Below are 26,422 nucleotides of genomic sequence, written 5' to 3' on the forward strand. Positions count from 1 at the left end.
CGTGGGTAGGTCAATCGGTCAGCTTGAACCTCTTAGCAGCTAAAAACTTTAGTAAAACCGTGTAATACTTAACATAATTAATAAGCCAACCAGGCACAAAAGTATCCATACACCATTTCCCAGGCGGGCCATCAAAAGACCATGAGCAAATTAGTTTTTACTGCCCAAAAGCGCGCTCTTGACCCAATTTTCGTGTATAGGGTTTTGTGATACTTCCCTGAATTCCACAAGCCAGCTATTACCCGCATTAATATGCAACTACTGTTTTTTGACAATTCCATGAAGCCTTCTTACCCAAACCAACTTTGGTAACAAAATAGAAACAAATAAGTAAATTTAATGATTTTTTTGGGTAATTTAGCGAAAGTTGTATTTTGTTTGCTGCAAAGGCCAAAAGCTCCAGTGCAGAAGGAGCTTGCCAGTGAGCGAGAGAAAGTCGCTTTCTCTCAGCCAAAGTTGATTGCCCATTTGACAGTTGGGTCAGAAAAAAGTCGTTGCGACAACAAAGGGAAAATGTAAACATTGCGCGTGTTTTTGTTTTGATGCTCTCTCCCTCTCACACACACCCGCAAAAGTGGGCTATACTATATATAGGTAAAGCCAGGAAATGCCGATACGTTATCATCTCCAAATGAAAATTCGTTGTCTGTGCACTCAAATGGAATTAAGCAAAATCCAATAAAGTGCTCTGATAGCAGGAGTTAACCGAAAATTTGTTCTAAATACTAATTGCACCATCGTGGGGGTGGTATAGAAATTTCTAGAAATTAGGAAAAGTGTGGGTTTTAAAAATAGTTGGAGAAATATATGTGTGTTCAGCTTTTTTCAGTTGACTTACAGCTTTTTGGGGTAACTAGAAATAGTTGTTTTAGAGAACACTTTTAGATGATCCTTCTAATAAATAAAACCAAATAAAACCAAATTTTATTTAGATCTAAAATCCTCGAATAACACCTACTGCAGAGTAACAATAATTGCCAAATTTTTAAAAACCGCCGCTTTAAACTCGTCCAAATAAATAATCATTAAAATACAACCAAATTAAAAGTCAACCGTCGAATTTCTACAACTAAAAGCCATTTTCTAAACAAAATAAAAAGCTTTCCCCGCATTTAAGTGAGTCTGAATAAAGTGTGCATGTCTGTGCGGCGTCTGAGACCAAACACACCTGTTGCCGCAATGCTTTGACCGCATTTCCCCGGTTGGCATTTGGCAAGCACAATTTTCCGAGGAAAGCGCCCTTTAAAACAGCATTTTAAACGACTGTGCAAATCAATATTGTGCGTCCGAATGAAACTTCAAATATGAATACAGGTAAAAAGTCTTTGAATCGATTTTCATCTTATCTAAAAAGATTTTCAAGGAGCTTAAACAATTTCGTGTATATATATATATATACCTACTTTTGTTAACGTTTCAGTGATTTTTAATTCGAAAAAGGGAGCTAGCTTAATTGTGCATTGAATATCTATATTCCATATTTTGATATATAACTGTTTTTTAATTCCTTCTGTTTTTATTAAATTTTTAATATAATATGCTGTGAGTTTGATAGGTTATTTGATTAGTAAATAAACATTGTAATTTTCCAAACTTCAGTTTTTCAATCAATTAAATGTTGTATTTTTTGTTTTTTTTTTTTGGAATTTGTTTTTTTTTTTGTATGTCCCGTTTGATTATGCCAATCACAACTTATGAACATACCCCAACAATTCACATTTTGATTGCTAAATTAACTAACCTCTTCTAAACACCCCACTAACAATCCGCAAAGGAGACCGTAAGGAGCAAGCCTCGTTAACACCGCAACAGCAACAATCGCCGCAGCAGCCAGAGCCACAGCAACCAATTACCCGACACGATGCCTTGGATAGTTCTAGTGCTAACAATAAACTGAATAATAAACACAATAACGATAAGGATAAGGATAAGGATACAACAGCTAGCGATAAGAATTGGGAGGCGGGCAGAGATTTATTTCCGGCCAGTGTTGTCATCGTCGATGAATCATGCCCCTCGAAAAGCCAGTTAGAGTCGAGTGTGGTCCCGCAAAGTGGTGCCACCTCCTCATCGCAACGCCGCCGGCAATTGCAATTCCAGAGACAAAAGGAGGCCAAACTTTATGACCGCGGAGACGGGGAGCCATCGACCTCGACCTCTGCCTCAGCCTCAGCATCTGCCTCAACCTCCACCTCGGCCACAACCACTGTGATGGGTGGCGGGGAGCTGGTGAACTGTATTGCCTACGATGACAACACCCTGGTCATCGAGCGGAAGCCCTCGCCCACCTCCCCGTCCACCTCCCGGCGTTATCTGAAGGCCGAAACTCCGACGCGTGGCAGTCGAAAGTATAATCGCAAGTCATCATCATCGGCTTTGGCATCGGCATCGGCCAAAAGTGATTTGGAAGTGGTCGTTGTCAAACCGGAACACCATCGATCGCCAACGATAACACTGCCGGTGCCGGCGAATCCACTGACCACTTCCGCATCGGCGGGCACTTCGCCCACGGGAGCGGGATTGGGATCAGGACTGGGAACTGCCACGGGAACGGTCCTGCAACAAAGGTACATACAACTCCAGCTGGAGCACGAAAAGAAATACATTTTCCATGCAATGCAAGAGTTTGATTACATGGAACAAACTCAAACTAGGCGTTCTAGGGCATAGTAAGTCGGAACCAGACCCCAAAATTAACTATCGTACTCCTATCGTGACTCAATGTTGTCCCTTGTGCACCGTCGTCTTATTGTGTGTCTCGTTTGTCTCAAATCGCATGCCCAGTAATTAGTGTGCCCAAGTTGGTGGTTCAACAAGTTATTAAAAACCTATTTAAAGGGTTTTAAAATGGGTTTTGTTTAAAGCTTTTACTCTACACAAGTAAACAAATAATTTAGGTTTTTAAGGGACAATTAAATATCCTTTTTTTTAATATCTGGGTATATATATATATTTATGTATTTGATCAATGATATATTGCAAATGCATTAAATGTTAATGATTTGCTTACCTAAATCTTGCCAGCCACCTAGAAGTTTATTTATGGTGACTTTAAATTATCCTGCCAAGTTAAGTCATAATCATTTAAACAAACCTGCCATAAAACTATCCATACAAAAGTTAGTTTGTTTATTCAGTACGAAACTTTTGTAGTTTTTCATCACATTACACAATATAACACAAAACATCTGCCTGACGAACGATTAGACTGCTGTATATGCAATCTCATTCAAATTTTAAATATCTGTTTCCACCAGGAAACACAAAAACACAAATGTAATATAAAGCTGCGAAAGTACAGGTAAATTTAAGCAAGAACATTTGTTTGCCTCCTAAGAATATTGTTTTAAGGTATGGGCTATGTTTTAAAACGGATATGTTAGTAAACAGATGGCATCTCTATATCGGGATATAGTCCTTAATTCTTAATATTCAAATTTGTTGAGTATTTGTATACAAGTTCTCAAGTTTATCTTCTCGAATTACAATATATAAAGACAATATATTACCACCAAATAAAACTGTTTTCAATGCAATTAAACCTAAAAGAGTCGGCCTTCTAGTACCTATAACCCAAATCAAGCAATGGCGTTGACTTGTTAAGTGGTTCTCATTTATAAAAACCTCTTACAAATAACCCTTAATATTTCTATAAACTCTGACAACGGAACACGTTAAACTAAAGGCAATTATAATTTAAGAGCAACATTAAGGTAAATTAATAGCCGGATTCCATTGGCGCATTAAAACTTATTTAGCCTAGTGGCGCATTAAAACGCATTTAGCCTAATGCGCATTTATTTACACAGGAAATCCCATAAGGCTAAATGCCGCATTTAAAATAAATACGATAAATTAATGCGATTAAAAATCATTCGCCCCGAACAATTTCAGTATAAATACCGCAAAATACTGATTTTTATGCGAAAAGTCAAAAGTAAACAAACCCAGATCAGCTGTTCGTGCCACTCACACGTCGGAGTAGCATAAGCTAAATGCTAATGCGCCAATTGAATCAAGCACATTTAAAAAGTGCACAAAAGCGTCATTGGAATATAATATTTATATATAAGTTATATAAGTTAATTGGGATTCAGTTTTGTAGACTGTGTGGCCACATCCCCACCCTGTAGAATGAATGGTTGATGGCAAGTGCTGATGACGATACAAAATATAAAGTTCTAATGTGGTATTTTCTTCTCCCCCCCCACCATAGTTGCAGTGCCCTTGAGCCGTTGGAGGATCTAAATCAGTCCAGTGGAACCAGTGGCACCAGTGGAACCAGGAGGCGACCCACCAGCACCGAACTCGCGCTCAGCAACGTCACCAGTCAGATTGTGAACAACACCACCTACAAGTTAGACTTTAAGCAGCGGCGTCACAAAAGCAACAACGGTGGTGCTGAATCAGCGGCTGGATCGGGATCCTTGACAGGATTAGCCACTGGATCGGCGACAAGTCCTGGAGCGGCAGCGGCAAGCGGCTCTTCGAGCAGCAGTAAACGTCGCAAATCCAGTTGCACATCCTGCGGCGGTGGTGGTATCAGTGCCCCGCCCCCACGTTTAACGCCCGAGGAGGCGTGGCAACTGCAGCCGCAGAATAGTGTAACCAGTGCTGGGAGCACGAATAGTAGTTTTAGCAGCGGCGGCGGACGCGACGACGATAGTAGTTATAGTGCTGTCGGCGGCGACAGCAGCAGCAGTAATAGTTGCAACTGCGATATTACCGGCGATAATAGTACACTGCATGGCTTTGGCGTCGGAGACGTGAGTAGTTTCATCGGTGACTGTGACGACGATAACGAGGACGACGAACACAACGATCTCGACAATCCCGATCTCAGTTCGCAAACCCTTCGCACAGCCGCCATTGTAGCCGCCGTTGCTGCGGCTGCAAAGGAACAGGCCCAGGAGCAATCGCTAGCCGACTGCGAGAGCTTCAGCGATCGGCACCAGGATGCCGATGAGGGTGTCCGAATTATCCAGGACAGCGGAGGCACCAACAACAACGACTCACTCGAGGACGTCGGCGAGGTGGACGACAACGCCGACGTTGTGGTGAGAAAGAACTCGCGGAATCGCCCCTCCATCAGTCGGACATGCAGGATCACCGAGGAGGACGACGACGACGAGGATATCGCTATCGGTGATCAGGGAGATCAGGAGCTAGACGACGAGGAGCCCGAGGGCACCACCATAGACATTGATGAGCAGGAGCAGCAGCAGCAGCAGCAGCATCAGGACCAAGACGAATCCGCTGAGGACGAGGACGAAGACGAGGAAGACGACGACGAGGACGTCGACGAGTATTTCGAGGAGGAGGAGGACGACACCCAGGCCTTCTCGCCATTCTACTCCAGCTCAGCAGAGCTGATAGACAATTTCGGTGGCGGTGCTGGCAAGTTCTTCAACATTATGGACTTTGAGCGCGGAGCCTCCGGCGGCGGCGGCTTTTCCCCGAACGGCAATGGCGGTCCTGGGAGCGGCGACAACTCCCGAGCGGCCAGATACGATTCCGGGGAGGGGGATTTGGGTGGCGGCAACAACATTATGGGTGAGTATCAAGCCTCCATCATAACTAACTGCGATGGGAAAAATGTAATTTAACTGTACGGGAGCAGCCTTGATATTTAATAAAATATCAAGTTTTATTTACTTGTTCCTTAGTTTAAACAATTTTAAAGTTAAATTTAAAATGTAATCAAAAGATATTAATGGATTCTATAGTATGTAAAAAATTAAAACAAAAGAGACTTATATGGTAATCTTGATAAGGAAAATAGTTAGTTAAAACAAATTTCAAGACAAAAGTTTTTATTTTCAATGTGAGTTTCTACTTACTGATACAATTCCTTTCATCCGCTTCAAGGCATCGATTCTATGGGCATTGCAAACATTCCGGAAACAATGAACGGCACCACAATTGGACCAAGTGGAGTTGGTGGCCAGAAAGCTGGTGCTGCTGCAAGTGCAGCCGGCCAAAAGAGGCAGCAGCGAAGGGGCAAACCGCAGCCAGATCGACCGCAAAGAGCCCTATTTTGCCTCAGCGTCAAGAATCCTTTGCGAGCACTCTGCATTCGCATTGTGGAGTGGAAGTATCCTTTTCAAAGCTAATCATATCATATCATAATCAATTGCTTACATTTTAAAACTGATTTTAATTTATTAGATATGAAAACTGGTTATAGAGTCCAGCAAGTCCTTGATCAAAAACAAATTATAAACCTTAGGTCAAATTCTTATGCTATCTAAAAACTAATTGTTTTTGAAAATTAACAAAATCTCGATATGGCTTTCCTTAACACCTTCTCCTTTCTAGACCATTTGAGTTCCTTATTTTGTTAACCATATTTGCCAATTGTATTGCCTTGGCTGTTTACACGCCTTATCCGGGCAGCGATTCGAACGTAACGAATCAAACTTTGGTAAGTCCTGCCCAATTCGTGGGTATACTAAGTATAAAAGAATTTTATTGTGGCTTACTAATGAATATGAATATTTCTTTCATGTATCTCTTACGTTCACCACTCATCCGCATTTGAATCACACATCCAATACACTCATAATTACACCAACGATGCGCTCCTTGAAACCAAATCCGAATCCCTGATCCGTACAATACAAAAACACAACAATGCACTCCAAAACCAATACAAAAAAAAAAAAACAAAAACCAACACCGAAACACAGGAAAAAGTTGAATATATATTCCTAGTAATATTCACAGCGGAATGTGTTATGAAAATTTTAGCATATGGTTTTGTGTTACATAATGGTGCATATCTAAGAAATGGATGGAATTTATTAGATTTTACAATTGTAGTTATAGGGTAAGCATACAAAATATTCCAGTTAAAAGCGCTTAGCGCCCAGGCCCTCTGCGGCCTCGTTTTAACCATTTTCTATGTTACCTTATATCCAATTCAATCGAAATTGACCAAATCAGAAAATCGTAAAACGAGAAAAGAAAAAATTTATACAAAATTATCGAAAAGAAATCATGCCAAGACTGAGACACGTATGAACTTTGTATGCCGTACATTTTTACAGAGCGATAAGTACAGCACTCTCCCATTTGATGAAGGACGCCTTCGATGTGAAGGCCCTACGTGCCTTTCGTGTACTACGTCCACTGCGACTTGTATCGGGTGTTCCAAGTAAGAGCTTCATTCCACAACCGACGAAAAATCTAAAAATCCAAAACACAATCCTCAGGCGTGGTAGACGGAAATTCTAGCAACTACGGACTGATTCGTAGTTAAAATACAGCACAGAGTCATTTTGCAAATACGAATGTAAATAATATCATTATACCCTTGCAGAGGGTATTATAATTTCAGTCAGAAGTTTGCAACGCAGTGAAGGAGACGTTTCCGACCCTATAAAGTATATATATTCTTGATCAGCATCACTAGTAGAGTCGATCTAGCCATGTCCGTCTGTCCGTCCGTTTATATGCAAACTAGTCTCTCAGTTTTAAAGCTATCTGCATGAAACTTTCCCAAAAGTTGTCTTTCTATTGCAGGTAGTATATAAGTCGGAACGAGCCGGATCGGACGACTATAGCATATAGCTCCCATAGGAACAATCGGAAAAATAAATGAAAAAAAATTATAACTTTTCTGTTTTTTATTTTTTTGTTTAGTTCTTCGACATTTAGTAATGGTTAAATATTTCCGATTTACGGATTAAATTTCATCAAAGTCGGACGACTATATCATATAGCTCTCATAGGAACAATCGGAAAAATAAATGAAAAAAATTATAACTTTTCTGTTTTTTAATTTTTTGTTTAGTTCTTCGACATATAGCAATGGTTAAATATTTCAGAATTATGGTTTAAATTTTATCAAAATCGGACGTCTATATCATATAGCTCCCTTAGAAATAATAAAAATATATAAAATAACTATCAAATAATTGAGCTGCAAATCATCATAGCTTCAATGTTTTTAAACATATACGAAAGTAAATCATAATTTTAATGTTTTCAAAAATGTTTAATTCTTGCAATAGCTGCAAGGGTATATGAACTTCGGCTTGCCGAAGTTTGCTTTCTTTCTTGTTTCGTTCTTGTTTTAAGATAACAATGGTTGAAACAATTAGATCGTATAATCAATTGAAGAACAGAATCTTACCAATTTATTTGTTCAGTTTAGTTTATTTATTTTTAAAACCAAACAATCAAATACTGAATTTTTTTTGGTACACTTCATTTTTATTTTCAGTCAATGAAATACAAAAGTTAACTTTTAAATCTAATATAAACATTTAAACAAACATAGATTTTTGTGTATAGTTTGGAATCAATTCGCCTTCAGTTTTGATTTATAACTATTATTTATTAAATATTTCTGTGCGTGTTTTCTGCTTAGCTTTGATTGTTTGCACTAGATATTTACCCGCCAAACCATGCCAATGAGAACCCCAAAAAAAAAAAAAAAAAAAACCTCAATCGAATATTGGCAATTCATAAAGCTATTCTACAGGTCTCCAGGTTGTGCTGAATTCAATTTTAAAGGCCATGGTGCCACTGTTTCACATTGCACTCCTGGTCATATTCGTGATCATAATCTACGCGATCATTGGCCTCGAGCTCTTCTCGGGCAAATTGCACAAGGCGTGTCGCGATGAGATCACAGGTAAGCGGTTAAACTCCCATCATCGAATCGTACAATATTTATACGTTGTACGAATATCATTCAATAGTCTTGAATGCCACCAGATATGTCGCATTTCAAAATCAGCGTCCAAAAGGTTCTATCACTAGTAGATTAGTGTTCCAGGAAATCTACGGCTGACATAACTATCTAACTCTAACACAAAAAAAAACAAGCCCACAAGAATACTTAAAGGTAATGCCTCGATTTCCGGCTAATCTGCTAGTCAATAAAACTGATTGAAGTTATATTGGGACAAGTCAAATATGCCAAAGATGCGGCATATTCCGCAAAACGACACTCCACAAGAATACCCAAAATGGCACTCCACGAAGCACCACACAACCGTATCTCAGAGATATCACCTCATCCACCCATTCCATTTCACTACATCACTAATGCATGAATCCTAAACCAAACAAAATCCAACGAATTGGAATCTAGGTGAATACGAGGAAAACATCCGGCCTTGCGGAGTGGGCTATCAGTGTCCAGCAGGCATGAAGTGCTATGGCGGCTGGGATGGACCAAACGACGGCATCACCAACTTCGACAACTTTGGCCTGGCCATGTTGACGGTGTTCCAGTGCGTCACCCTCGAGGGCTGGACTGATGTCCTATACAGCGTAAGTGGAGCTTCAAATAAATGTTAATAATAATGAATAATTAAAAAAATGTTAACTATATTAAAACTATGTTCAAAAACACTTCATACTCTATCAGATATCCATATCTACTTTGTTTTATACTCAAGAGTCAAATTACCATGAAGAAATAATGGATTAAAAATGCTAGAGAATTCGCGTTAAGAGTTTAGCTTTAAAATTAGCCTTAAACAAAAGGGGATTAAGGGGATTCTGGTAACTTCACACCTCTTTTTTAAGGATACAATTATAGTGATTCTGGTAATAAATAGACAAACGAAATCATCCTTTTCAGATCCAAGATGCTATGGGCAGCGACTGGCAGTGGATGTACTTCATTTCCATGGTCATTCTGGGCGCCTTCTTCGTGATGAATCTGATTCTCGGTGTGTTGTCCGGTGAGTTCTCCAAGGAGCGTAACAAGGCCAAGAATCGCGGTGACTTCCAGAAGCTGCGCGAAAAGCAGCAGATCGAAGAGGACCTGCGCGGCTATCTCGACTGGATCACCCAAGCCGAGGACATCGAGCCCGATGCCGTGGGTGGTCTGATATCCGATGGCAAGGGCAAACAGCCCAATGAAATGGACTCCACCGAGAACCTGGGCGAGGAAATGCCCGAGGTTCAGTTGACTGAGTCGCGTTGGCGCAAAATGAAAAAGGACTTTGATCGGGTGAATCGCCGAATGCGACGAGCCTGTCGCAAGGCTGTTAAGTCCCAGGCATTCTACTGGCTCATCATCGTTCTGGTGTTCCTCAATACGGGCGTCCTGGCCACGGAGCATTATGGCCAACTTGATTGGTTGGACAACTTCCAGGGTGAGTTTGGATTTAATGATTAATATAAAGAAAATGTTAACATACCCTTTGTTTTCTGGTTCACGGTTGTAGTCTGAATATTCTAAGCATAATAATTATAAATTGAATAGTATATTGGGTAATTTTCTTAAAGAAGATAAAAGTAATATTTCGTTTACCCCTTTTTCAGAGTACACCAACATGTTCTTCATCGGACTTTTCACCTGCGAAATGTTATTGAAGATGTACAGTCTGGGCTTTCAGGGCTACTTCGTTTCGCTGTTCAATCGCTTTGATTGTTTCGTGGTGATTGGCAGTATAACAGAGACCTTGTTGACCAATACGGGAATGATGCCTCCTTTGGGTGTTTCTGTGTTGCGATGTGTCCGACTCCTAAGAGTTTTTAAAGTAACCAAGTAAGTGAATGAACTTCTCATCATGAAATATATATTGTATATTAAAACATTGCCATTTTTACAGGTACTGGCGATCTCTATCAAATCTCGTTGCTTCCCTATTGAACTCTATACAATCGATTGCTTCGCTTTTGTTACTGCTCTTCCTGTTTATTGTGATATTTGCTCTGCTGGGTATGCAAGTCTTTGGCGGTAAATTTAATTTCGATGGCAAAGAGGAGAAGTATCGAATGAATTTCGACTGCTTCTGGCAAGCTCTGCTTACAGTCTTTCAAGTAAGTGTTTCTATTGATATTTATTAATCTGATTGATAAGGTTTAATTCATCTTTTCCAGATCATGACTGGTGAAGATTGGAATGCTGTTATGTATGTGGGCATCAATGCCTATGGCGGTGTGTCCTCCTATGGTGCCTTGGCCTGTATTTACTTTATCATTTTGTTTATATGCGGCAATTACATATTGCTAAATGTGTTCTTGGCCATCGCTGTGGATAATTTGGCCGATGCCGACTCGTTGTCCGAGGTGGAAAAGGAAGAGGAGCCAGTAAGCTTAAAATCAGTTTTCTTAAAAGTTCAAAACGGAAATTCTTTTAAATTGTTTTAGCATGATGAATCAGCTCAGAAAAAGTCTCACAGTCCCACTCCAACAATTGATGGCATGGATGATCATCTTAGCATAGATATTGATATGGAGCCGCATGAACTGGATGACGAAGATAAAATGTAGGGAAAGGAGACGGTTTTATAATTTATAATAAGCTAGTCAATTCAGAGCTAAAACTTCTCCTTTGCAAAGTAATCAAATGAATTTTAACTACAAATATTATTTTCAGGGACCATGAAACCCTGTCCGATGAGGAAGTCCGTGAAATGTGCGAGGAGGAGGAAGAAGGTATGTCATGTTGAATTTTGTTAACCAACTACCCAACTAAGCTCAGTGTAAGATTTATATATAATACTAGAATTACAAAAATTAAGTATTTTAGCTTATGCTTAGACTTACTCAAAACTAACACATATCAAAACCGAATCAAAAATATTTCCTAAAAACAATGCCGCCGACGCCTTGATCAACTGCTGCTATTTTTTGGAAACCACGCACCAACCAAACCAAACCAAATCCAAACAAAACACAAAAACACTCGCAAATATTAATCGAAAGACTCCAATTCCGAAGTATCAGCACGTGTCACTGCACGACCCCGACGACTATCTGAGGTCAGCATGAAGAAGACTAAAAAGCCCATCCCGCGAGGCAGTGCCTTTTTCATTTTCAGTTACACGAACAGGTAAATCAATCAACCGATCCATCATCGATCGACAACAAACAAAGAACACTTGCACACAATCTTTAATACGGTCCATGTGTCTTGCGATTGGAGTTAATTTATTTTACACTGGTTCAGCCGTTTGTTGTTCGCATGTGGCATACAATCGATTATAATTTCCTATCGAGCTGTATCTAATGCGTATTTGCGAATGTATATAACTTTTATTCATTTTTTGTTTCGACAACAAAACCAAAAACCCTATACGACACTGACAATCTTTTTGATTTATTTTATTTAAATTGGTTTTGCATTTTGCTGTTAAGGTTGGCCAACATTAAGAACGTTTATATTTTTTTCATCACTTTCTTTTTTGTAGAGGTATTATAGGTATATGTAGAAAAAAAACTGCAATTTCCATATATTTTTTCTAAGAACCTAAGTTTATATTTAAGGTATTTGTAGTTTAATTGTATAAATGGTTTTTGGACAAATTCTTATAAATGTGTTTATTATTTTTTCCAAATTGGCATCTTACATATATATACGTAATATATGATAAAAATTTGTATTGCATATAGTGGATGAAGAAGGCATGATTACAGCACGCCCCCGACGTATGTCTGAGGTTAATACGGCAACGAAAATTCTACCCATACCGCCGGGCACATCATTTTTTCTTTTCTCACAAACGAACAGGTTTTTATGTTTGAGTATTATTTTCCCCGAATGTCACAAATCTCCGAAAATACTATATATTTTGCATATCTGTGTGCAATGCGTGTGCGTGTGTGTGTAAATTATGTTTTTATAAAACATAATATCAATAATCATGTATTTGTCCTTTTGTTTAACCTTTTTTTGTATATTGTCCTAAGTCGAAAATATCCCGAATTGATTTTTAGTTTGATTAGATCATAGAAATTCATTTTTTGTAGACCAAAATTAAATAGATTCTTAATTCCAAGCTGCTTTTTAAACCATTATTTTGTTTTTAACTTGTCTTGTGAAAGCCCTAACTGCATGATATAAATATTTATTTTGTGATTTTATTTTTTGTGATAAGCAGTCTGTTTGGCACTCGATTGTTAACAGTTCATTGACCTATATTTTAACAGATTCCGTGTCTTCTGCCATTGGCTTTGCAATCACAGCAATTTCGGCAACATAATCCTGTGTTGTATTATGTTTTCATCGGCCATGTTGGCAGCAGAAAATCCTCTGAGAGCCAACGACGAGCTGAATAAAGTAAGTAGCTCCTGTTCCGAAACCAAAAAAAACAACGTCAAGTGATATTAATAACTTGTAAGTTACGATAGAAGCTTAAAAAGTGCTGATATCAATTTTTCATTACACCAAAACACTTTTCATTCTATGTCCTTCACTATTCGTTTGTTTTTGCAGGTGCTCAATAAATTTGATTACTTTTTCACGGCAGTTTTCACAATAGAACTGATTCTGAAATTGATTTCATACGGTTTCGTATTACACGACGGAGCCTTTTGCAGATCCGCATTTAATCTATTAGATTTACTTGTGGTCTGTGTGTCATTGATATCTCTTGTGTCCAGGTAAACGATAATCCATATAACTACTCTAACCCAGTAGTTGTGATACTAATTACTTCTGGAATATAAACTAAACGTCGATTTCAACTGCAGTTCGAATGCGATTTCAGTCGTGAAAATTCTACGTGTGCTCCGTGTTTTAAGGCCACTCAGAGCCATTAATCGTGCCAAGGGTCTCAAGGTAAGAATTCATTAAAAGCCTTTCCTATATCGCTATTTATTTTTCTGACACATATATAAATGCTTTAATTCAAAATGTTTACACTTTTTCTTTGAGTTTCAGTTTTTAATTTTTATTTTATTACGAAAATTACAAATCAAATAACAGTTTTTATTTTCAACTTATTTGCTTTTTAAATTTGTTTACAAATGATAACCTCAAATAAGTGGTCTGGGGCCTTTAAATAACTTTAGAGTATGCCAAACAAAAAACCTTGAAATGCTGGGTGTAGGGTGCACCACAATAAAGTTATAAAACAAAAACTTAAGCAACAAAAAGTTTACCCATGAACTATACACAGCTGAAAAAAATTTTTTTTTAATTTTGAGCTTTACTCGTAACACCCTAACGAAAATGGGCGTGGAATAGAAATGTATGGGCGTGGCTTGGGCATAGTGTAATCTATGTAATAACTCCTGATACTAAACACAGCGCAAACAAAGGAAGTCAGAAAACAAATATGCCTTAAGTTATGATTAGTGTTATTTATTAAATAGAGTATTACTATAACTATATATCGTCGTATCACATACAGCATGTTGTTCAGTGTGTCATAGTCGCTGTTAAGACTATCGGAAATATTGTGCTCGTCACATGCCTACTGCAGTTCATGTTTGCCGTTATAGGAGTCCAATTGTTTAAGGTATGATTTTATTTTTAAGTTCCCACTTGATTTGTCTCCCCTCTTGTTAAGTACGGAAGCCTAAGAATGTAGGAAAAATCTCATATAAAGAAGATTAGGACAACCAATTTAATACCCTTGAAAATGTTTTATCAACAAGTTTTTAAACCAAGGGTATTAAATAATTATGATTAAAAAATATGTACAAAATTAATGATAGAATCAAAAAAATAAAAAAAATATGTACAAATTCTGGACTATAAAACCGCATGGAACCTTAAATACCTTTTAGGATAGAAAGCTTTAGCGGAAAAGATTAAGTTTGTTTATCTGCTTTTTATACAAAATTTTAAAAGAAATGTATGTTTTCTAAAAGTTATCTAGGTTGAGTTTGGGTGTAATCACATGCAACTTCCAAAATAATTCCTAACATATTTTTGTTGTCTAAAATACATTTTTTGTTTAAATTTGCATTTACTAATACTGTTAAAAGCTTTTTTTATTTGTTATGGTTCTACAATATGTTGACTAATTTGTGTAGCATAATTGGTTTTACTTATAACTAAATCAATAAAAATAAAATGAAATCAATCCAATACGAACGACTAGCAACTGTAAATAATATCAATTAATTGCTAGCTAGTACTGCTTATTAATGCTCAGCATAATATAACCAAGGACAAGTCGGTATCAAAGATATATCACAAAAAGTCATCTACAAGAAATGGATTGTTAAAAAAAAAGTGTACAATTTTGAACCTTTGGAAATTACTATTAAGAATTTATAGCAATCAATTTAAGTGACTACACTGATCCTAACATAACTCACACGACTTAAAACTCATTATACATATATTGTAATATCAACTCTTATATATTCCACACCCATTTTCTGCGTTTGTACACGTCTAAATGCAACAAATTCACAATAAATATCGATAAGCGATCATAAGCACACCTACACATATAGTATATACGCTATATACTTAAAAGCACACACATCAGCACATGAACTTTGGGTCTTATCCTTTAGCAACAAATCAGCAACCAACCTTGCACCCTAGCATCAAGGCCATTCCTGTCCTTTAGCAAATAGACTTCCCAGGTGTAAAGAGCCCCAACAATTGAGGACCCATCAGTAACACAAACTTCCAGCAGTGTTGAGTAGAACATTTGTTCATAAATCCACAGTAAACAGTAGCATCGAAAACTATGTAAATGCAATATAAATCTTTTATTAGCTTTTTAAAATTGTATAATAAATGAAACAAATTTTAAGAGTTTTTTAAAAATTTTAAAAATTCATTAGTTAGTAAATCTAAAAAAAGTAGGGAATAATTTTTACTGTGGATTTATAAACTAATAATTCAAAGTGTATTAGAATTTCATTTCATTATTTTCTATATTAACCTTCCTAGGAAATACCTTTTGATTTTGATTTTATTTGTATTTTTACTTTCTGTTTTAATTTTTATTACTGTAATTGTACAAATTTAAACTAAATCCTATTTTTAGAATGTTAAAAACCATATCTTTTCACAAAAGGATGTCCCAATATTTTAAACAAATTTTCTTCCTTCTTTCTCTCCTCGATCGTGTTTCGGTTGTTTTATATTAATTTTGCAAACACAACAAAAAAATGTCGTAAAATTAATACTGATACTATGCCAAACCATTTGATTACATTATAAAAATGTGGCCACCAAACACAAAAAAATAACACTCTAATCGATGCTGAAAAACCACACACAAACTTGAATTGAAAATAAAAATATATTCTTAATTGTCATTCATTCGTCAAAAATTCGAACAATCAACCAATTGGCCAACACTGATAAAACATTAAACTTCTGCAGTATGTGGTCAAGTGCGTTGTAGTCGCAATCAAAACCATTGGTAATATCATGTTGGTGACATATTTGTTACAATTCATGTTCGCTGTTATTGGAGTACAACTCTTTAAGGTAATTTCTTTTGAATTATATATAAAAAGTCATTGGTGAAGGGTATCTTCAGACGGCTTTAAGTGTGCGCTTCTATTTTTTAAAAGGAACAACTATAAATGAATAATAAATGCGGCTTAATCTATGTGTGCTTTGAATTTTGTAGTTTCTTTTCATCTTGGTATTTGTGTTAGGGGTAATTTTTATTGGAAGGTAATTATTATATCTTTGAATTTGACAACAAAAAAGTCTTTTTCTAAAGCAAAGTCTTAAAGTCATTTTTTGTGCCATTATTTTCTTAACAGAATTGTTCGCTTTGCAAGCGCTTGGTAAATCCATAAAAATGTTCTCAAGTTTTACCATCCAGCTCAGTTCAATTTCAGCTTCTCGAAACTAACCTCTAAGGCAAAGTTAGCTCGCTCCCCTGCTAACCCAAAATGTAATATAATTTTATATCTTCCCTTGTATGTAACACTGTTTTCAACCCAGTAACATTTGTTGGTGTCCCGTCTGTAAATATTGCTCTGTCCAAAAAAACTAAAACTGTTGTCGCCCATCCAACAATTTCGAGCAGTGTATGTAAATGTGTTTGCATATGAAAAACACCCTGTATATGTGTGCATACATTTAAGCAAATATGTAGAGCTAGATAGTCTATCATCGTATTCTGCTGAAAGCTATTTCTGAATTAGGTATTAGTTAATAGTCCGTACAGTAAAGCAGTTTTAATGTTTGTGATTCCTGGGAAAGCAAACTCGAGCGAAGATTACTTCACATCGAGACTGCTATCCATAACATGTAACCTTGTCTATTTAATATGCCAATACTATCTAATACTATCTTATCATTCCCCGACGTCCTTTCACATTTCCCACAAACCAAAACTATAGGGTAAATTTTTCAAGTGCACGGACGGTTCCAAAATGACGCAGGATGAATGCTAGTAAGTGAAATTCTCATGTCCAAACTAAGCTTAGTTTTAATGAAATAATCAATTTTAGTGGCACTTATTTGGTCTATGACGATGGTGATGTCCATAAGCCGCGACTCAAGGAGAGGGAATGGAGTAACAATCGTTTCCATTTTGACGATGTGGCCAAGGGCATGTTGACCCTTTTTACAGTGTCCACTTTTGAGGGTTGGCCAGGGTAAGTTTGTATACTTCCTTATTTTTTCAAGATTTTTACTATTTTTGTATTCCAGATTGCTGTACGTTTCGATTGATTCGAACATGGAAAACGGCGGACCAATACACAACTTCCGTCCGATTGTAGCTGCCTACTATATAATCTACATTATTATTATTGCCTTCTTTATGGTGAACATATTCGTCGGTTTCGTTATTGTCACTTTCCAAAATGAGGGTGAACAGGAATACAAAAATTGTGATCTGGATAAGAATCAGCGTAATTGCATAGAGTTTGCTTTGAAAGCGAAACCTGTAAGGCGCTATATACCCAAGCATGGCATACAATATAAGGTCTGGTGGTTCGTCACATCGTCGTCCTTTGAGTACACCATATTCATATTGATTATGATAAACACGGTAACGCTGGCTATGAAGTTCTACAATCAGCCTTTGTGGTACACAGAACTTCTGGATGCCTTGAATATGATCTTTACGGCGGTGTTTGCCCTGGAGTTTGTATTCAAACTTGCCGCATTTCGATTTAAGGTAATGAAGACATAATATGCGATACAAAATCCTAAAGTACCTGTTTTATATATTCCATTTCAGAACTATTTTGGTGATGCCTGGAACGTTTTCGATTTCATCATTGTTTTGGGCAGTTTTATTGACATTGTCTACTCTGAAATTAAGGTTCTTAAATATAACAACTGGAATACTACTGAATCTAACCCTTAAATATTTGCAGAGCAAAGACACTTCTCAATCAGCACAATGTGATATTGTCGAGGGCTGTAAGGCCCAAAAGAAATCTGTGAGTTTCTATTTAATATTCCAACTATATATGATTTAAAAACGATTCTTTTTCAGGCTGGCTCAAATCTTATATCCATCAACTTCTTTCGTCTATTTCGCGTAATGCGACTTGTGAAGCTTCTCAGCAAAGGCGAAGGCATTCGAACATTACTTTGGACTTTTATAAAATCTTTTCAGGCACTGCCCTATGTAGCACTGCTGATTGTTCTTCTATTTTTCATCTATGCTGTGGTGGGAATGCAGGTAAGTCCTTTAGGTACAACCTTTTAAGGAGCTCTTTTTCATGAATAATATTTTTTCAGGTTTTTGGCAAAATTGCTCTGGATGGTGGTAACGCCATAACTGCCAATAACAACTTCCAGACTTTCCAGCAGGCTGTTCTCGTACTATTCAGATCGGCCACCGGAGAAGCCTGGCAGGAAATCATGATGTCCTGCTCGGCCCAGCCGGATGTAAGATGCGACAAGAACTCAGACACACCGGATGACCCGTGCGGATCCTCAATAGCCTATCCCTACTTCATTTCTTTTTACGTTCTCTGCTCGTTTTTGGTAAGAAAACTTACAAATGCCATCTTTATTCTTCAAGCACTTTAATCTAAATTAATTTTTAGCTTAAGAATGTTAAGAAAAATATTGTTTTTATGCATTTGCATTTATTAAAAGCCAAAAATATTACAAGCTCTTAAAACGTTCTGTTTTAAAATAAAATTACTACAGAAATATTAATAAATTTTCCTCTTCAGATCATCAATCTTTTCGTAGCTGTCATTATGGACAACTTTGACTATCTGACGCGCGATTGGTCCATTTTGGGTCCCCATCATCTGGACGAATTTATTCGCCTTTGGAGCGAATACGATCCGGATGCCAAGGGGCGCATCAAACACTTGGATGTGGTGACATTGCTGAGAAAGATATCCCCGCCACTGGGATTTGGCAAACTCTGTCCACATCGAATGGCCTGCAAGAGACTGGTTTCCATGAACATGCCCCTCAACTCAGATGGAACTGTTCTGTTCAATGCAACGCTATTCGCCGTGGTCCGCACCTCGTTGAGCATCAAAACGGAGGGCAATATCGATGATTGCAATTCCGAGCTGCGAGCCACTATCAAGCAGATCTGGAAACGGACCAATCCTAAGCTTCTGGATCAGGTTGTTCCACCGCCGGGCAACGATGACGAAGTGACCGTGGGCAAGTTCTACGCCACATATCTGATCCAGGACTACTTCCGGCGGTTCAAGAAGCGCAAGGAGCAGGAGGGAAAGGAGGGTCATCCGGACAGCAACACGGTCACTCTGCAGGCCGGACTGCGAACCCTGCACGAGGTGTCCCCGGCTCTCAAGAGGGCCATCTCCGGCAATCTCGATGAGCTGGACCAGGAGCCGGAGCCCATGCATCGTGTAAGTTGATGAAAAACAGTTAATGAGTTAATTATTAATTTATCGGTTGAATTTTACCCGATTGATCTTGGTGGAGTTCAAATGTTCAAAATTTAAAATATTTTTACGAAATACCAAAAGCTTTATAATATCTTAACATTTTCCTAATAATAATACGAAGAAATGATTATTTTTCTGCAAAACGATAGCTATACAGATTCCCTAATGCAATGTTGTTCAATTTATTTAAATTCATTTTCCTACAGAAATCTTTATATGTACTAATTATTTTTTACAATACTTTAATCTTTTATATATCATATATTTGATACCATTAACCAAAGACATTTGGCTTTTTGGTATTTATCAGTATTATTTTGTATTTATCACTCATACGCACGGTTGCCTCCTATCAAATAAATTACCATAACCATAAAAAATATTATATAAAATTAAATTCTATTAAGTCATTAAGCAACAGCCTTAAGCACTGTTAAATACAATTATTGCACGATTAAATCTAGCACATTAAATAGTAAGTGCTAATGTTTTTTGTAATATTTAGTTTATTTAAAATATAGTCTAAGGCTTTTACATTAATACATTTCCTCATATTTCTTTCAGCGCCACCATACGCTTTTTGGGAGCGTGTGGTCGTCGATCCGCCGGCATGGGAAACGGAACCTTCCGTCGCAGTGCCAAGGCGACGGCCTCGCAGAGCAACGGTGCCCTGGCAATCGGCGGATCCGCCTCGGCGGCGATGGGCGTAGGCGGCAGTTCGCTGGTGCTGGGCAGTGCGGATCCCGCTGGCGGGGATTACCTGTACGACAACTTGAACCGCAGTGTGGCCGATGGGGTGAACAACATCACGCGGAACATAATGCAGGCAAGATTGGCGGCCGCGGGAAAGCTGCAGGACGAACTGCAGGGGACCGGAAGCGGAGGGGAGCTTAGGACCTTTGGCGAGAGCATTTCGATGCGACCGCTGGCCAAAAACGGGGGCGGAGGAGGAGCGGCCACTGTGGCCGGAACACTGCCGCCCGAGGCCAATGCCATTAACTATGAGTGAGTATGCGGGGGCGGTTGTTTGTGGAGGTGGTAGAGGAGCGGTCATAAGGCCAACTTTGACTCCTAAGTTTCACCTAGCCAAAAAACAAAACAAAAAAAAAATAATAATAATAACTATTATGAACACACGAAACTCCATTACCATAATACTTGTTACTATGGCTTGCTGTTTAGTGAGTTGATTCATATATTCTTATTGCCAACAATTATCGTTTTCTGTTTTGTGGCATTTTGTTTGGTCACCTAGTGAAGAGCGCCCTAAAGTTTGTAATGGACAAAAGGAGCCGAGCCAAGCTCAACTGACTTGGCACCACCAAAACAAATACGAGTTTTAAATTAGTTGACTTAGCAAACTTAGTTGCAATCACAAAATACCTTTAAATGCATACTTGTTGCCACATAAACTAGTGGATTTTAAACCAAATGATACAAAAAAGACCATACTTATTGGGAAAAAAAAATCAACATAAACCAAACTTTTACTCAATCCCCGAACATTAATTTCAGCAACCGCAATCGTGGTATTTTATTGCATCCATATAACAATGGTAAGCCTAAAATGCTGCAAATTGCAATAATAAAATTAAAACAAATAAAAACATAACAAACAACTACAGCAGTAATTGCAACAGCAACAACAAATGCACTACAATTTATTAACATTATTTAATATGGTTCGATTTTATTTTGTTCCTTTTTAACCGGATAAAATTCCAAAAAAAATTCCGATCAAATTGGTTTGTTTGTTGTTTTCATACACTCCAAATTGGATCCTAACAAAAACGCAAATAATTTTTATAATAACACCGATCTAATTGTTTACCCATTAATTTGTTTTGTTTTATCTCCGATTATTGTAGCTGCTGCATTCCTATTAAATATATTGCAAAATAAAATTATGTACAGATTCTCGCCCACTGCGTTCTAAGATTTGTTATTGCCTGCGGCATGTAAAAACGTTAAAAACGACTGTTTAAGTCAACTGCAAAATCACAAACTAATCAGATGAGACGACAAAATGTTCTTCGTTTTTATTGTAATTTTCTGGCTGTTTATTAATCGGGACAAAATTAAAATAACTGAATCGAATAACAAACAATTTAAATTATGTTTCACAACATTTGTAGTACACATCCATTAGATCTTATTTCTGAATTAAATATAAAATAGACTAGTTATTGTAGAACAAACTCGTAGTTTAGTAATATTTGAGTGGAGCTTTATATTTTACAGCTAAAAAATAGAAACGCTTTTGCTGCATTATAGTTAAAATCTAGCCAAACACACAAAAACACATTTCAAAACATAAAGCATATATATTTGAAAATATTTCAATTTCAGAACAGCAATCTTACAGGTAAAGTCGTACACTATGTTTTAAACATGTTATAAATGATGAGAGATTCCTAACAATCAAAATTAACAATGGTCGGGATGCTTCGCTATTGACTAGGGGAAATTAATATTTTTTTTCATAACAATTTCTTAAAGTTAAGTAATATATAAAATATAAACAAAATATTGTTTTAATTTTTTACTTTTGGTTTGCTTTAACTCTACGATGCAGAAAGTCAATGAAGGCAATTCGATATAAATAGGCAGATCTTTCTTATATACTATCAATACGAAACTCTTCTCCCGAACTTCTTTTTAATAACGATCGTATTAACCACATTTAAACCTGAATTAAGTAACCACTTTAATGACCAATATAACAAGTTAATACCTTTAACCAAAGCGTCTGTGGCTCCTTTTGTTAATTACAAACTAATAAACTGATATAACGCATCAAAAATCATCAATTTTAAGGAACAACAAATTCACAAAAAATAAGATAATTAAAAAAATGAGTCAATTGTGTCTGCTAAAGTAATTTGTTCTTATAACTTTTTCTTAAAAAATCTTTATTATAGCATAAGTGATTCGAGTTTAAAAACCACCGAGTGCTGAGTTTCGAGCCAAAGACAAAGAGTCTCCAAAGAGTTCGAATCAAGACTGTTTTCCCTGTTTTCCATATGGGAATCGTTTCCAAACGTTTATTTTTGTTTCATTATTTCCTGTTATGTTTTAAATGCAAAAAAAGAATCTATTGAAACATTCCGTTGTCGGTTACCGATTTGAGAGTTCCCTGATAACAATGTGGATTTAAAGACATAACACCTACAACAAGAACAACAAACTACTACAAGTACCAGAAACAACTTTAACAACAACAATCGTTTAACACGCAACAACAGCAACCAAAGAGAACGTAATTAAAAGCAAACCCAAAGCAAACCCGATATCGATGTCTATATATTCCATATATATAATATTTCTTATATATATATATAAAAAGCCGTGATGTTGTGCCCATCTACTCATAAGCCTTGGCCTTGGCTTTATTGAGCCGCATACCCCCTACAAAAATATGTGCCTTGCGACCATATAAACCACATCTATTACTTATAATACTAACCAAACCAAGTACTCAATTGTTATACCCAAAAGCTGAGAATCTGAACGTTGTCTTCGTTGTAATTTTTAAAAAATATATACGTATATGTTTTCCTATGCTATGCCCAAATCAGCCAGCAAAAGTATTCCAAAATTTACTATTGTCTTTCAGTGTTGTATTGTCGTCGCTTCCTATTTTCTTTTGTGTGGGAATTATTGTCACATGGATTTGGGGCCTCCGGGTTTCGCATCCACTTCACAAACATTAAAACACTGTGTATAGAAACACACCTCAGATAAATAAATACCTACTATAGATGCCAGATCCGCCGCCTGCCTTGTTCATAGAACGCCTAGCATTAAATTCCGTATAAGTGTTGCCTAGCATTTGTGGAGTACATCAAGCTTTGCCCTATTTTATACCAATAACTGCTTGCTTAATTTAGAAAAAAACTTATCATTTCGTTTGTGCTTATGATATTAACATTTATTTTAAGGGTTATAACCAAGGTTGTAACAATGTTTGAAAATCGTGTTTAACAAGCTTGCAATATCGAATGCTTAACTAACCATTGACTGTAATCATATTTTAAAATTAAATTAATAAGCTTGATGATCCTATTGAACAGGGAAGTTAAAAAATATTTGTAACGATAAGAACAAAATATTATCATAATATTTCGAAATAGTACAGCATTTATATAACAATCGAAAAATATAGTTCTCAATACTTAATAAGGTATTTTTTCACAACTTGAGTTAATATTTACCAAACATAAAAACCATATTCTTACATATTTTATAGGCTCCCGAAATTTGGGATTTATATATGTTACAAGTTAACTCAAATTAAATTATTACAAATCGTTTAATTTTATTTTTGTATTAAAAGTTAAATTTTTGTGCAGGACACATTTTATCAATTTTAAAATTTAGCAAATCAAAATATTTTAAAATCTATTATAAATTTTATTTGAGTTTCTGATCATTATTGTAAATAATTTCAATAAATATTAAAACCATTATGGAACAATAATAGAGGTGTAAAGTGAAGTAATGAAAAGTAGCTTCTGGATCATCAAGCTCTTATAAAGCGTGTAAATAAATACCTTATGATAAGAAATTGTTTAATTAAAACCTTTTAAATTGTCTTATTTTATGCGCACATGCAGTCTACGCACCCAATGGTGCTATTCCTGGCCACGAACGCATGATCCAATCGACACCAGCTAGTCCCTACGATCAGCGTCGTTTACCAACTTCATCTGATATGAACGGCCTGGCCGAATCATTGATTGGAGGGGTAAGTAGTGAATTATACGAAATGATTTATGGAAAAAAAATTGTAACAGAAGTATTACAATTGTCTAAGCCAGATATCCAGTTTAATAATATTCATATTTAGTTCATAAGTATATTAATTATGTTTTCCATTGACGAAAATCCCATATTCTATTGGGCAAGCTAAATAAGTAAACTGCATTTAACGTGAGAAACAGCAATATTCGCGAGTCTAAAGAATTCGCGTTTTAATTTTTTTTTTTTAATTATTTTGATGTGTTAATTGCTCTATTGGTAAAATATTTATTACCCACTAAATTTTACTTTTATAATACACTTTTGCAGTTTCGAAATATACAAATTGGATGAAATTTTGTAATTTCAGGTACTCGCCGCTGAGGGATTGGGTAAATACTGTGACTCCGAATTTGTGGGAACGGCTGCGCGGGAGATGCGCGAGGCCCTGGACATGACGCCCGAGGAAATGAACCTGGCCGCCCACCAGATCCTGTCGAACGAGCACTCGCTGAGCCTGATTGGCAGTAGCAATGGTAGCATCTTCGGCGGATCAGCCAGTGGCCTTGGTGGGGGTGGTGCTGGTGGGTTGGGCGGGAGCAGCAACATTCGCAACGCTTTTGGCGGAAGCGGAAGTGGTCCGTCCTCGATGTCGCCGCAAAATCAGCCGTATTCGGGCACTCTAAATTCACCACCGATTCCGGATAATCGTCTGAGACGCGTTGCCACTGTTACGACCACAAACAATAACAATAAGTCCCAACTTAGCCAAAACAATTCGAGTAGTCTAAATAGCAGAGCTAATGCCAATAGCCAAATGAACATGTCACCAACACAATCGCCCCAAAGAGGTCAGGGGAATCAGAACTTCTCCTCATAGCACCCACACTTTAAGCTACACATACAGAACGTCTTCTTGATGGAATTTTAGGTGTATATCTAGCGGAAATCAAAGTTGCATGGTTGATTTATGTATAATTTTTAGCGGAGAAAAAACACTTTAGTCTTAGAGTCGGGAATTGTTATATTTGAATTGTTCGCAAGCGAGAACCAAACAAATGAAACTTGTATAACTTGTATGATAGAAATCAGATAATTGTAATTGTATAAAAATAATAATGTTTTTGCCTTTTTGAGAAATCTATCGTGGGCAATCGTCCTCTAACGAGCCACAAACCAAAAAACCAAACTGAACAAAATAAGAAAAAATGTATATTTTTGGAAAACAAAGAAAAAACCAACCTAAACTGATAATGTTTAACTTGTAATTAGAACTACGAATCAAAACCGAAAAAGATAAAATAATAGCACACCAATATAATTGACTAGGTAATAATCACCAAAACTTGAAAAAAATATTTATACATTAACATTGAACATTACATTATTGAGCGACAGTGTAATTACCTATTTCGATTTAGACGCATTTTATTTTTTAAGTATTTAATAAATGAACAATCTATAATAAATAGAATTGTTTACTATATATGTAGCAGACATATAAATGTAATAGCATAATTTCAAAATGAATGAGAGACCCTTTAAAAAATTAATGTAAACTGAATTTTAATTGTTATGATTGAATTTTTACAATAAAAACCAGAAAAATGTGAGCAAATTAAAAGTTGCATTTTTAATATAGTTTCAGCTTTCCATTAGCTTTGCTATTTTTCAGTTGCAAAATTTGCAATACAGCTTAACAAATAATGTTCATATTAATATATTGCATATGGGAAAATGTATGCGCATATTAAAAGTAGCATATTATGTAAAATTTTTAGCTGTCGATCGTTTTAAAAATTCTGCGTTTTTGTAAAATGCTTATATTATTTCACTTCATATGGCGCAATCTGCTACTTTAAAAATAAAATAATATCTTATATTTTAATTTTGCGATTGGTAATTGTCAGCTTATGACAATTTGACAAGCTACTGAAACTAATTCTTTGCGACATAAAATAAAGCAGCGGCAACATGCAGCAAAAAAATGTTTGAATAAAAAGAGAGAAGAGGAGAGACACGAGTTTAATTAAAAAAGTGCAAATTGATTTCACTTGGATTTTTAATCGATTTCGAAGGCTGAGCAGGACATATTGAAAAGCGTTCAATTTAATAAAAAAATATATCCAAATAAAAAATTTTTTTGAATTGCGTAGCA

The 26,422-nt window shown here is 36.6% G+C and overlaps 1 protein-coding gene across 1 annotated transcript; it reads left to right on the forward strand.

Moving 5' to 3' along the window:
• Nucleotides 1–926: 926 nt before the first annotated feature.
• Nucleotides 927–25,876, forward strand: LOC128263361 (voltage-dependent calcium channel type D subunit alpha-1). Its single transcript, XM_052998388.1, is given in 33 exon segments — nt 927–1,314; nt 1,775–2,669; nt 4,217–5,553; nt 5,869–6,094; nt 6,319–6,424; nt 6,690–6,829; nt 7,050–7,156; nt 8,489–8,641; nt 9,104–9,285; nt 9,599–10,118; nt 10,288–10,513; nt 10,578–10,788; nt 10,849–11,058; nt 11,119–11,237; nt 11,348–11,406; nt 11,677–11,803; nt 12,901–13,030; nt 13,187–13,353; nt 13,444–13,531; nt 14,106–14,213; nt 17,026–17,078; nt 17,137–17,283; nt 17,339–17,810; nt 17,874–17,957; nt 18,013–18,078; nt 18,135–18,323; nt 18,383–18,631; nt 18,826–19,485; nt 20,089–20,136; nt 20,138–20,529; nt 21,040–21,080; nt 24,141–24,271; nt 24,635–25,876. Coding segments are annotated over 33 exon segments (8,163 nt in total). The 5' UTR covers nt 927–1,304; the 3' UTR covers nt 25,145–25,876.
• Nucleotides 25,877–26,422: the final 546 nt, after the last annotated feature.

The sequence above is a fragment of the Drosophila gunungcola genome, unplaced genomic scaffold (assembly GCF_025200985.1).
Source record: "Drosophila gunungcola strain Sukarami unplaced genomic scaffold, Dgunungcola_SK_2 000001F, whole genome shotgun sequence".
Lineage (NCBI taxonomy): Eukaryota > Metazoa > Arthropoda > Insecta > Diptera > Drosophilidae > Drosophila > Drosophila gunungcola.